This window comes from Epinephelus lanceolatus, chromosome 5 (assembly GCF_041903045.1).
Source record: "Epinephelus lanceolatus isolate andai-2023 chromosome 5, ASM4190304v1, whole genome shotgun sequence".
Classification (NCBI taxonomy): domain Eukaryota; kingdom Metazoa; phylum Chordata; class Actinopteri; order Perciformes; family Serranidae; genus Epinephelus; species Epinephelus lanceolatus.
The window spans coordinates 36680507-36694954 of record NC_135738.1 but is presented as its reverse complement, the minus strand read 5'-3'; the positions used below and the strand labels follow the sequence as shown (position 1 = coordinate 36694954).

The window sequence follows — 14448 nt, the reverse complement described above, 5'->3', positions numbered from 1 at the left end:
TTTAACAGCATTTGCAGTATGCCCAGTTTACATTTGGAGATAAGTCACATAGCAAAATAACTGTTGCTCCCAGTACCAGTACTTTAACTTTTGAATGTAAGCCTTTCCCCCTTACTTCTGTGAGGACAGGCTGTTGGTCTCCTCCCAAGAAGTGGGCCCCCTTGAGGACATCTGGGAGGAAGCGGCCACTCAGTGGCACCCAGCACAACTTCCATGAGACAAAGAGGGAGACGCTGAAGAGAGCCAAACCACAGGTGGTCACCAGCAGGGACAACAGGCTTACCGATACATCTAGAGATGGAAGAGAGAGAGAGAGAGGGATGGGGGGGACTCAGTGAACAGTGAACACAGATTTGCCAGTAAAAAACGCTGGCACAGACAAAACTGGCTCCCCAGGGAGGACAGACTGTGTTTATTCAGAATGCTTAATGAGAAGGAATTAGAATTACCGCCGCATGGTTGTATGTCTCTGCTAACCAGTCAACTTGCTGTTTACATCCATTTCTATCTAGACCAGCGGTCAGCAACCTTTTTGATGGAGTGTCATTTTAAATTTTCCTGTTAATCAGTGTGCCATATTATTATTATGTCAATACCTCGCTCCACAAAACTTGTGGTCATGTCCTGTGTCATGACCTTTAAGTGTTTTAGGCACTGGATTTAGTACGCAGCGTTCACACGCTCATCAAGTGCAATGCTAAAGTTGCAAATTTTCAGTGTGTGTGTGTGTGTGTGTGTGCATTCCTTTGTAATATTCTGTGTTGTCTCTCTTAAGTCAGAAGTTTTTGTGGGTCCGTGAAACATTGCAAAACTCTTCTTTTTTTTCCCTGGCCAGTAGAGTTTGGTTCACAGGGTGGATAACCGATCAGTGATTCAGAGAGATCAGATCAAATAGATGGATGAGAGGAGCAGCTGTGTATGAGTGAAACCGAACTCCAACACAATTAACAGTAAAGTTTCACTTTCTGCTGCTCTGTTTGTGACCAGAGTACATGTACTATGAATGACCAAATGGTAGGCTTTACATACAGCGCTCCTCATGAATGGTCAAGCTCTAAAAGTAGAAAGTCAGTACATGGCGGTAGATGATATCATCACAGGTTGCCACAAATAAATGGGTGTAGGAAACCTGCACTTATACATTTCATGAAGCTCTCTTGCATATTTATTGCTAGCGTGCCATTAGATAATCTACGGCATGCTAATAGTGGCACCATATCTGGTGGTCTAGACTCATATAATATGTATAATGAAGACTTTCAAGGAACCATTTCCAGTGCGAAACATGCTGTCTTCACTTTGAGTTTTTTTTTTTTTTTTTACAAAGGAGTACAGAGAGAGAGCTTCTTCACATGGTGCAGTGACGATAATCTGAAGCTTAATATCAGCAAAACCAGTGATCTTGTAGTGGACTACCAGAGGAACAGGACAGCACACAAATTTGTAGCCATGACAGTAGACAGTACTTCATATATAAGTGTTGCTGCTAAGTGGCTACCAATTCTAAAATATGGATGCTTTACACACATCTTTAAACCAGCAGCTCAGAAGATTTATACAGTACAGGCCAAAAGTTTGGACACACCTTCTCATTCAATGCGTTTTCTTTATTTTCATGACTATTTACATTGTAGATTCTCACTGAAGGCATCAAAACTATGAATGAACACATGTGGAGTTATGTACTTAACAAAAAAAGGTGAAATAACTGAAAACATGTTTTATATTCTAGTTTCTTCAAAATAGCCACCCTTTGCTCTGATTACTGCTTTGCACACTCTTGGCATTCTCTCCATGAGCTTCAAGAGGTAGTCACCTGAAATGGTTTCCACTTCACAGGTGTGCCTTATCAGGGTTAATTAGTGGAATTTCTTGCTTTATCAATGGGGTTGGGACCATCAGTTGTGTTGTGCAGAAGTCAGGTTAATACACAGCCGACAGCCCTATTGGACAACTGTTAAAATTCATATTATGGCAAGAACCAATCAGCTAACTAAAGAAAAACCAGTGGCCATCATTACTTTAAGAAATGAAGGTCAGTCAGTCCGGAAAATTGCAAAAACTTTAAATGTGTCCCCAAGTGGAGTCGCAAAAATCATCAAGAGCTACAACCAAACTGGCACACATGAGGACCAACCCAGGAAAGGAAGACCAAGAGTCACCTCTGCTTCTGAGGATAAGTTCATCCAAGTCACCAGCCTCAGAAATCGCAAGTTAACAGCAGCTCAGATCAGAGACCAGATGAATGCCACACAGAGTTCTAGCAGGAGACCCATCTCTAGAACAACTGTTAAGAGGAGACTGCGCCAATCAGGCCTTCATGGTCAAATAGCTGCTAGGAAACCACTGCTAAGGAGAGGCAACAAGCAGAAGAGATTTGTTTGGGCCAAGAAACACAAGGAATGGACATTAGACCAGTGGAAATCTGTGCTTTGGTCTGATGAGTCCAAATTTGAGATCTTTGGTTCCAACCGCCGTGTCTTTGTGAGACGCAGAAAAGGTGAACGGATGGATTCCACATGCCTGGTTCCCACTGTGAAGCATGGAGGAGGAGGTGTGATGGTGTGGGGGTGTTTTGCTGGTGACACTGTTGGGGATTTATTCAAAATTGAAGGCACACTGAACCAGCATGGCTACCACAGCATCCTGCAGCGACATGCCATCCCATCCGGTTTGCGTTTAGTTGGACGATCATTTATTTTTCAACAGGACAATGACCCCAAACACACCTCCAGGCTGTGTAAGGGCTATTTGACCAAGAAGGAGAGTGATGGAGTGCTGCGGCAGATGACCTGGCCTCCACAGTCACCGGACCTGAACCCAATCCAGATGGTTTGGGGTGAGCTGGACCGCAGAGTGAAGGCAAAGGGGCCAACAAGTGCTAAACACCTCTGGGAACTCCTTCAAGACTGTTGGAAAACCATTTCAGGTGACTACCTCTTGAAGCTCATGGAGAGAATGCCAAGAGTGTGCAAAGCAGTAATCAGAGCAAAGGGTGGCTATTTTGAAGAAACTAGAATATAAAACATGTTTTCAGTTATTTCACCTTTTTTTGTTAAGTACATAACTCCACATGTGTTCATTCATAGTTTTGATGCCTTCAGTGAGAATCTACAATGTAAATAGTCATGAAAATAAAGAAAACGCATTGAATGAGAAGGTGTGTCCAAACTTTTGGCCTGTACTGTACATTGAGCACAGTTTCAAGGTGGACACCCAAGATTAGCGTCACCAATTCAGTGTCTGACCAAATGTCTCCCCTTCTGTTCCTGAGTTATTGCACTGAATAGAAAAGTGTTTCATAGATAATTATGATGTCACAGTTAAGTTGACCTTTGACCTTTGGGATATAAAATGTCATCACTTCATCATTTTATCCTATTAGTCATTTGAGTGAAATGTTCTCATAATTAGCGTATGAATTCTTAAGTTACGGCCAAAAACCATGTTTCGTGAAGTCACAGCATAGGCGTAATTTATGGGAGGTTGTAACCCACCCAATAATCCAAACCAGCCACCACAAACCCCCAAATTAAATATCATAATTATTGATAATGAATGTTAAGTATTATAAACACGACAACGTGGTAGATTTTCTCAATTTGGCAGTAAAAAATAGTGACGTTTGTCTGCGCCCCTGCTCCCGCTCTGAGATTTGGTTTCGCCCACCTCAGACCTGTGCGTCCCTCCAGTCTCTCCCCGTGTATGTATTGTAACGTCCCTCAATAACCACACGTCGAGACGTTAGCCGGTTTAGCTGGCGATTTATTTCTGGTTGTCACACAGGCTACCGTGGGCCGTAGCCACGCCAAAAACAACAAAAGCCTAACAGAAAAGTTCACTATCCACACGAGTGCCGCCGTCCTGTTTTTCCGAGAGAAACACACACCTACCCGCTCGCTGCAGCCGCGTCTCACTCACGAGACGCGTTCGCAGACACTCAGGAAAACCAGCCCTTAACTTAACATTTCACTAACACACGGAAGTATCAGTACTTGACTGCAAAAACTCAAAATCTTACCATGAATATTTGTCTTATTTCTAGTCAAAATGTCTCATTTCTAGTCAAAACAAATCTCATTACACTTAAAATAAGACTCATCACCAAAAAAGTAACTTGTTTTTAGACAATTTTCACATGTTTCAACAAGTTTTCACTTGGAATAAGTAGAAAAAAATTTTTTAAGTTTTTTTGCTTGTAATAAGAAAAAAAACACTTAATCAATGGACAAATTTTTCTTACAGTTACAGTATGAAGCATCCATGGTGGTATGAAGAGGGTCGAAGGGAAAAAGAAAGCCCAACCAACAATTTTAAGTTGTAGGTTGGGCAAAATAATGAAAATGTCTTCCCAACAGGAGATACGCTACTGCTAGGGCTCCAGCGCCACCACTGAAAGTTAGTCCTACTTTCTGCTGTGTTGTGTGTGTCTTAGCTGTTTGTTAGCTAGTTTGCTATCGTTCGTCTTTTTCGCCATACATATATATATATATATATATATATATATATATATACATATATATATATATATAGATATATATATATAGATATATGATTTTCTCATGCGGGGCATATCCTCAGACCTACTTCACAGGCGAAAATCTCAACCCTTCCCAATGTTCAACTCAAAGTTACACCCTTAGGTCACAGTGACCTTTGACCACCAACATTGTAAAAAATTTCATCCTTGAGTCCAAGAGGACGTTTGTGCCAGATGTAACAAAATTCCCTTAAGGCATTAATGAGCATGGGATGATGTAGTATCTGACGTGCCACATGTTATGTGATGACCGGGGTCTTATATGATCAGTTAGGGGCCCAGGTCAAGATTTTATTATGGCTCAGGTCAAGGATAGATAAGAAAGATGAAAGGTTGGATTCCAGCTAGATTGTCTCTTTGTCACTTGTCACATTTTGTTTCAAAGTTCATCAAAACAACCGACCTATATATGCAGGGTAAACTGAGCCGTTATTCAGAGTAGTTCATATTTGGCTTCGAACTCTCTCTCAGGCTTCCTAGGCGCTTGATTTGATGCTGTACTTCTTGTAATAAACCTTTCTATATACAAGCAAGACGGTGTCAGCGGAGTGTCCTTCATCATCTTCACATCATCGCTATTCAATAAACAACAATGGACAAGCAGATGGTTGGACCACCTGAAAACATAATGCCTTCGGCCACGTCTGGCCCTGGCACAGAGGCTTAAAGACAAAAGTTGATGGAAAAAATGTTTTTATTTGATTTATTTGATGCATCTGACCCAGTATGTTTATGCCATACGTGCCAGCGATTATGTTAGGCATTGTGTTTTTGGGTTGTGTGTCCTTCTGTACCTCTAAACGTGATATCTCAGGAACGCCTTGAGGGAATTTGTTCAAATTTGGCACAACCATCCATTATGACTCAAGGATGAACTGATTAAATTTTGGTGGTCAAAGGTCAAAGTAACTGTGACCTCATCTGTCTCATTTTCATAAATGTGATTTCTCAAGAATTCCTTGAAGGAATTTGAAACATCTATTTTGACTCGGGAATGAATTGATCAGAATTTGGTGGTCAAAGGTAAGTGTGACCTCATAGAACAAGTTTTTGGGCCATAATTCATACACAATGACGACGATAACGATGACAAAAAATCATACAAATCTCTAGTAGAATAAAATGATGAAGAAATAACATGTTGTACAAAAATGTCCATGGTCAGCTTCTCTGTGACATCATAATGTGGTGCGGAAATACTTTTCTGGCCATTATTCAGTTGCATAACTCAGGAACAAAAGGGGAGACATTTAGTCAGATTCTGAATTGGTGACAGTAACCTTGGATGTTTTGGCCGATTGAATAGATCTTCTGTGCTGCCGGGTTGAAGATGTGTTTGATGCATCCACATTTCAGAATATGTAGCTTTTTTGCAGCATCATCCATATTTAAAGCATTGTCATGGCTACATATAATTCTGGAGAGACCTGAATGTAAACTATAACCGCAATTCGAGTGGTTTACGAAGGCATACAACTGTGAGTAATTTTAGCTATACATACATATATACTGCATATGATTAAATTCAAACCATTAAAGCCGGAGACAATGTCCTTCATGTGGGAACCTCTAAATGCATTGTGCTATCACTGTTTCACCCTGTCTGCTTTCCCATTGCTCTTCCTACATAGATGCCCTCATTCTCCAACTTACTTTAGTACAGTCTTATCCATGGAATATGTATATGGCATGGTTGAATTGTTTTTCTTGACTGCATGTTTTAACATAAATGTGGTAACAAAGGACTGAAAGGCACTCCAAAGCCAATTCATTTCACTGTATTCATTCAGCCATACACTGTGTTAATGTTCTGCTAACGTTATTTTTAGTTTTCTTGACTGCTGAGGTAGTGGTCAGTAAAAGAAGTTTTTCACACCCGTCCAAAATATATGAGTTAATATTTTTTTAAGCTGTCTGGCAACAACTTGTACAGCTGCATCGATCTCATCCGTACATGTTGCCATTTTCTGTAACTATTTTTTTCTAGGTAGCTAGCTGTGTAGGAGGATGACATCCCCATTCTCCATCCTGAACAGAAAGAGTTACAGAGAAAGAGATGACTGTGCTCTCTGTGTCTTACTTCACCACCGCTTTCTTATTCAGTTCTCTTTTTCTTTGTAGCTAGTCCTTCTGAATCAGACTCAACAGAGAGAAAGCACGTCTCTGTGTTTTTTTAAGCCACCAGACTGAGTGTCCTTGTTTGGTACAATGTTCTACAGACTCCATGAAACACTGACAATATCAGTGATACACTGAGCATTATCCAACGTAGGATATTCACTCAGGGCATGGTGTCATATTATCAAAAATATGCTCTATGTTTTAACAGCTGTTAGATGTCATTTTTATATTGCATTGCATTTATTTAAAAGTGTTTTCCTTTGTTATTTGTTGCTAAAAGGGCTGAGAGCATCTCTTAATGGGACATCGAAGAGTGCTTAGGCGGAATGTGAGATGTGTGTATGAGCTCATTTATGGATGCAATTAGAGTCCAGTCCTTGAGTTCAAAGGAAAATCATTTTCCAGTCTTTATTATGAAACTACAGAGGACCCAGATTCACTTACAAACTTAATGAAGACGGAAACTATGCAAACAGTATTTTTCTAAAACTGTGTATTCTCTCTAAACTATCTCTGAGATTTGTTTTCTCAGCAACTGGACTCATTTATGGACGCATCCCTGTGCTGAAACTGGGACTTTATCTCCACTGTAACACTTCGGGACCTATTTAAATGATCTATAGTGCGTGGTCTAAAGTGCATGGCGCAAGTGCAATGTGTGTTTAGGGTGTATCCAGCCCCGCTCTCTGCCCCATAATCTGGACACAAAGTAAGGTGCAACACAGGTAAAGGGGTTGTATTTCGTCCCTTAATTAATCATAGCCATGTTTTGGGCATAATATAAATCCAACCATAGTGTCACCTTTTTTCTTTAACAGTCAGGTGTGTCAGCAGACAGTGTCTCTCTTAATGGGGAGTCAGACAGCACCTCTGCACTGCTCTCTGCTTTGTTCACATTTTAGAGAGATTAATTTATATTTTCCTCATTAATGATGTATTATTTCACCCACCCACAACCCATCCTTGCCCCCCTGTGTGTGTAACAAGCAGAGTGTATGCACCCTGTGAACCCACCTGTGTAGCAGCATCTTACTATCTGAATAATGTGAACTTTAAAAAGCAGGAAAATACAGCGCCATTCTGACTTTAGACCAGGTTTCTGTTGGTCAATGTCACATTCGCTTTTTACTGTCTCAAAAGAGCAACACCCCAGATAGCGCTGGACATAAATATGACACTAGAAAAACATTTGACTCTTTCATCAGAGAGATGTTAAGTTTTGGTTGGAATGAAAATTGGGTTGACAATATTTTAAATGTCTAACAACGTTAAAATTTGACATTGTGTGGACGTAAACATTATAATGTTTTGCAGAGGCTGGGTTTTTTCTGCATTCCTTACAACTAAATATCACTATTCCGTATCAAGATGACACTGGCATGAGAATTCTGAAAAATGTTGGATTTTTGTTACTTAACAACACAATTTAAAACCAACAGAATATCAACGTCATCTGTTGACATTAGCATAAGATGCTGTCCTGATATTGACTTTTGGTCACCCAATGTCACAACCTAAATTAGACCAAATATCAACATCTAACGACATTGGTGGCCAGCTGGGTCACCAACAATGTGCTGACCATGCCTCATTTTATGACCTTAAACCCAGTTTGTGCACAGATGGGCGCTGATGAGCCTAAAACTAGAAATAGTGCCAGGTGTAAGATAGGGCCCTTAAACTCACACACGCAAACACACAGAAAGGGAGGTGCTAAACTGGCAAATATTACTGTACCTAGTATGCTACACATATTGTAGTGGCTTTCAGGTGCCTTTACTTTTTGATTAAATTTACTTTTTGGCAATTCATTCTACACACAAACACCCATTATGACAAAGCAAAAGCCCATTTTTATTGTGTGGGCATATCAATTTATAAGAAAAAACAATGTAAATCCAGTCTATTTTATTTGATTTTAATTTGCTAAACAATGTAAAAATTAATCAATTTTAACTATCTTACTATAAAATGACGAAAACTCTGTGTGTGTGTCTGTGTGTCTGTTCCACGTTTTTCTCCTCACTGACTTGGTCAATCCATGTGAAATTTGGCACAGTGGTAGAGGGTCATGGGAGGATAAGAATGAAGCAATATTACATCAATTGGCCAAAGGGGGGCGCTATAGCAACAGATTGAAATTGCAAATTTTGAATGGGCATATCTCATGCCCCGTATGTAGTAGAGACATGAAACTTTGCACAGAGATGCCTCTCCTCATGAGGAACAAATTTGCCTCAAGAACCCATAACTTCCGGTTATATAGATTTTTCGCCATTTTTAATTTGTTGAAAAACACTTCAAATCGATCTCTTCCTAGGAAGTTTGACCGATCTGCATGAAACTCGGTGAACATAATCTAGGGACCAATATCTAAAGTTCCCTCTTGGCAAAAGTTGGAAGACTTACTAAAACTGAGCTTCTATAAGGCAATGAATATTGCGGAGGGCATGGCTCATCACATAAAGGTGTATAACATCTCAAGGGTTTCACCGATCACCACGCAACTTTGTAGGCATATGACCACAAATGGGGGCGCTAGAGAGCAAATTCCTTCATCTAGGCCTAACCACCATATCGATTTTTACTAAACTTGATAGATATGTAGAACAGGACGCCTCAAGGTGACTGGAGAAATTTAACTCTAATTGGCAACTGGGTGGCGCTATAACAACAGAAAAATGTTGTGCTGTAGATGGCTAAAATGCGACCGATTGCTGTGGCTCCCCCTGTGGCTGAATTGGCAGTGGTTAATTTACATTACATACAATGCTTTTTTTTTTTGCTCCAACAAGGGCTAGCTGCACCTTTCCATGTGAACTACCAGTATGCCCCGCTTTTAAGTCAATACAACATATTAACACTTTAACTATCTGCCTTTCAACGTGCTACCTCAACTACTAATGTACAGTTTTAGCCCACTAACTATCCCACTATTGGCAATGGTACTACTGTACTTTCAATAAAGCAGTTGTACCATCAAATTCACAAAAACTCTGTCTGAATACATTGCTCTTCTTAATGGGTTCAGTTGACTATTTAATCTGCAATTTCCTATGACCTGTATCCCAAACACACACCGTGTGAAACTGTACGTGGGCAATTGTGCACTCAATGGGTATGGACTAGTGTCTATAACACAAGAAAATGTGCCATAAGTGAACGGGTCTAAATATTTTGTGAAGCTAGTAATAGTATTATCACAACTGCTCATCATTTATGCTACACAGCCAATGTAAAGATATGCCACAGACATGCCACCTACACCAAGTCAAGGTAAAAGAGCATGTAATTAACTGGTACAAGATGTGGAGATTACAGTGTTGATTGGTATCCATAGCAACAACTATCACTAGCTCCCCCAGCAAAGCAGGTGGCTGTGAACATGCACGTGGGGTGCTCAGAATCTATTTTATGTCTGTTTCATTGATGTTTTTATTCATGTTGCACCTCTAGCCACGTTGCTGTTATGGCACAGCTTCCATCAGCTGTTACAGGCAAAAGACCTGCTGTGACATCACTGATCAGAGTGTAGCCAACATGACTAAACATGTCGGCCCACAGACAGCAGTGAAGCAACAGCGCTGCTCTTTGATTCACTGTTGATGTACCCTCTCAGTTTTCTACAGAGAGCCCTGTCCTACACCTGAAAATGCAAATACGTAGTTAATTGATCTGTTAGTTGGCTCTCCTCACTGTTTCCAAACATCAAAGGTCAATCTTGAAAACAGCTTGAAACTTGAAACGCTCTGGTGAAGTTGTTTTAAATACTGCTGTTGCTATTCTTCTCCACACACCATGAAAATAGCCCCTTCTACTCCTCACTGTTTCGCCAGATTTTAAATGTGATGAAAGATTACACTCTTTGAACTGTGAGGTGCCAGTTTAGGGTCTGAATCAGGTTCACATACCTATAGATAATCAAGCCGTTGTCATTCCCATACATAATACAGACATTTCGTCACACCCCTCAGCATCTGAAGGGCACCCTTTAGCATATCTAAGTGACACACAGCATAAACACACTGTAACACGTGTTTAATGTTGGGAATGGTTGTGATTAGGTTTGTGCAACAAAACTACTTGGTTACGTTTTTAAAAAAAAGATGTTGTGGTTTGGAGTAAGTACATTTTTTTCCGCAATGGTGACATCGGTGTGTGACAACCGTATGTAAATTACACAGTGTTACATCAAAACAGTGACAGTGACTTTTGTATTCACACAGGAAGTAGTAGTTCCAACCTGGGGGCTCTTTGCTGCATTTCGACCCCTCTCTCTTCTCCCCGAGATAATGGTCATAAATACAGCCTGCCAAAGAATTCAAAGCCGATTAGAGTAACTGCTCATGAGTGGTATGTTTGTTAAATTCCTTCTTTTTTTAAAGATTTTTTTTTTGCCTTTAATTGATAGGACAGCTAAGTGTGAAGGGGGGAGAGAGAGAGGGAGTGACATGCAGCAAAGGGCTACAGGCTGGAGTCGTACCGGGGCCGCTGCGGCAACAGCCTTGTATATGCTCTATCCACTAAGCCACCGACGCCCTGTTAATTTCTTTTTTTTTTTGTAAAAAAATGTTATCATCTTATAATCGATATGGAGAACATGTTTGCAAGAGTTGCTTATACATCCAGCAAAAACAGGGCAACCTTAACATGCATTAGGAATTGTGTGTCTGTCCACAAATGTAACTCCCAATATTCACTCTCTTTGTAGCTTTGTTTTGGTCTCCACCAACTTCAGAGAGAGATAACTGGCTCTTTGATTTGCAAAATGCTCTGCTATGTTCACCAGTTAGTCCCTTTTTGTGTGTCTGTCTACTGTTTGATGCTGGGCAGGGAGTGTAGTCTACAATTATTCTATACACCACATACGTTCTCAACAGTGTTTGTTTTATTTTTATCTGAATATGTTTGCAAAGCACTGTGTTATTAGAGCACAGTCAGCGGTAAGATTTGTGAAATGAGGCGGATAGAACACAGCCAGCCCTGTGCAGCTCCGCACTGGGCACCAGCTGGAGAGAGGTGAAAGCAGCGGAGAGATGATATACAGTGTGTGTCCCAACACAGTGCAGGGCTGGTGTTCTCAGCTGGCACAGATAGAGAGCATGCAGCGTGCTTCACCATGCTCTGGCTTTGATGTGCCAAACAGTTGATGCATTTGTTTCATGAAAAATAGAAACATTCCACACCCCAAATTCGGCTTTTCTGTATCTAAATGAAATTATGGCTCATATCAGTAATTTATTCCCATATAAACCTTTTTCCTGTTCAAGACTGACTACTGTCCATTCAAATCACCTAAATATTTGAGTCAAAAAAATAAATATTGAAAACACTGTTGCTCCTTCTTTGATAAGTTTGACTTTTGAAATGAATAAAACAGCCCGAGGCTTAGTTCAGTTACCTTTGCAAGAGCCTTTTCTAAAGCCACAGGGTATCTCCGCTTTTCAAGTCCCCTTGCAGGGTGCAATCAAGGCACCAAGGCCTAAACCCTGTACAGCTGGTGGCAGTTAATTGGATTCAGAAGCTCCAAAAATCAATAAGCTAAAGGAAGTCGACAATTATAATTAAAAAAAGGTTAGAGAGGTTTTGATTAGTGTAATTGTCTGTGGTGGGGTTGCTTGCGTTAATGTGAATATGCATGAAGGAATAACTGGTGCAAGTATAAAGTGTGTTATACTTAGTGAGGTGTTAGAGGTGGTTTACATCAGACTCTAAGTGGTTAATGAGGCAGTAAAATCACTTGCTGAGCTATTATTTGGTAGTTTTGATACAAAATGCATGTGTCCACCTTAACCGTAATTTAACAACTTTTATTCGTATTGTACATACATGCAGGTACACTCAACAAATATGTATTTATCATGGTTGAAAGACTTATTTTAAATTGCCTGTGAGCTACACCCTTCTCCTGTTGAAGCTAAGCGCATGGGGCTGTAGTAAGTATGACATACCGCGTTTAAAGACCTTGAAGTCCTTTCAGAATTTCCAAAGCCAAAAATGTGTGAGTAAAATTTTAAGGAATGGATTTAGAGTCTTTTCAAGTATTAACAATAAAGATAAAACCAATTGCTGTCCTGCATGTCATGTGTAAAATAAGTTGCCAAGAAGAGTTAGAATGAAATAACAGCCCGGCTAAACATTTTTCCTGGATATACTGATAAAACTAGGACCTACTAACTCTGCACTGCAACGACGATGCTGCTCCTTCCATGTCTTCTACGAGGACCATTAGCTGGTTAGGATGTTGCCTTTTGCCTGGGACAACTGGGACAACTGCAACTGTAGCCTCAATCTTTTACCCTTGTTCCCTTGTTCACAGTTCTCATTTTAGAAGAAATCAGCTGAAAACATTCAAAAGCTGGAGACCATTTTTCCAACTCATAGAGCTAAAGTTAGGGTAATGTAGCTAGCTACAGCCAATAACAGCTGATAACAAAGCTAAGAATAAACACTGGCAAATATGCCACTGATGTGGTAACCTGCCTATGTGCTATGCAAGAATTTAAAGGGAGAGTGCACCCAAAAATGAAAATTCAGCCATTATCTACTTACCCATATGCCGATGGAGGCTCAGGGGAAGTTTCAGAGTCCTCACAACACTTGCGGAGATCCCAGGGGAGAGGGGGTAGCAGCACAACTCCACCTAATGGAGGCTTATGTTGCCCCAGATTCAAACGTCCAAAAACACATAATTGAAACCACAAAATATCTCCATACTGCTCGTCTGTAGTGATCGACCGCATCTCTCTGTGCACCGCACTCACTTGTGCGCGCTTGCGCACACACGTAAGCCGTAAGCCTCCATTAGGTGGAGTTGTGTTGCTATCCCCTCTCCCCTTGGATCTCCGCAAGTGTTATGAGGACTCTAAAACTTCAAATGAGCCTCCATCGGCATATGGGTGAGTAGATAATGGCTGAATTTCATTTTTGGGTGCACTATCCCTTTAAGGCTTGACGCAGCAATAGCAACTAAGGGGAGCGGGCTAAGCAAATGGTCAATTGACTGATGTCAAGTCCTGCCATCCTTTGTTACTATTGCTAGGTCAAATATACTTGACAAAAATAAACACGATTTTCTAAACATGGCGGATCCTCTCAGACGATGCTGCAGTGTTTCTTTAACAAGATCCAGTTTCTGGCAGTCAGGCAACATAGCTTCTAAGAAGCCAACAGCAAGGACTACAGTATGCAATGGAAGGATATCATCACAATGCTAACTTTTATGAGCAAGGCAAAACAGTGTGAACTCTGAGGATGACAGGACTATCAGTCAATATTGCTCTTGCACTGCCCGGTATGTGTCCTCATTGCAAATTTGCAAATCCGAGGATAGCAAAGGAATGACCTGCCCTTCTCTTCTTTAGCTGGCCAGTACTCGTTGTCTTCCTTGGCTGGATTGGTTAGGTTTAGGCAAGAGGAGTGGAAATAGTTAAGGTTAAGGTAAAAATGTCAGGGTACCCAATTCGAGCCAGAATAAGGCAGAGTAAGGTGGGCCATTCCTTCGCTATCCTAGATCTTTCAAATTTCAAATCTCCTTTTTCCCTGTGGGAATCAGTTAAGTACTCTATGTCTCTGGTTCCCTACCTGGGGGTCCCAGCTCCCACTTGGGGTCATAAAATATTCACAGGCTGTCACAAGGCCTTCTTGATTTTAAGGGGTTTAAGAAAACTTTTGTTAAAAATATACAGTAGTATACAATATCTCAGCATTTCATTTATTCTGTGAGAAAAATGAAATGGTTATTTCTAAAGTTAAGATTATTATTCAAGATTTAATTGTCTCACACA

The 14448-nt window shown here is 40.6% G+C and overlaps 1 protein-coding gene across 1 annotated transcript in view; it reads right to left on the bottom strand.

Annotated features, from left to right (window-relative positions):
* Positions 1-14448, bottom strand: part of syt9b (synaptotagmin IXb) — a 72934-nt gene that overhangs the window by 40068 nt on the left and 18418 nt on the right. Inside the window, exon 2 of the mRNA XM_033635907.2 lies at positions 116-291. Within this exon, the coding sequence (XP_033491798.2) occupies positions 116-291 (176 nt within the window). The remainder of the gene's footprint in view (positions 1-115; positions 292-14448) is intronic.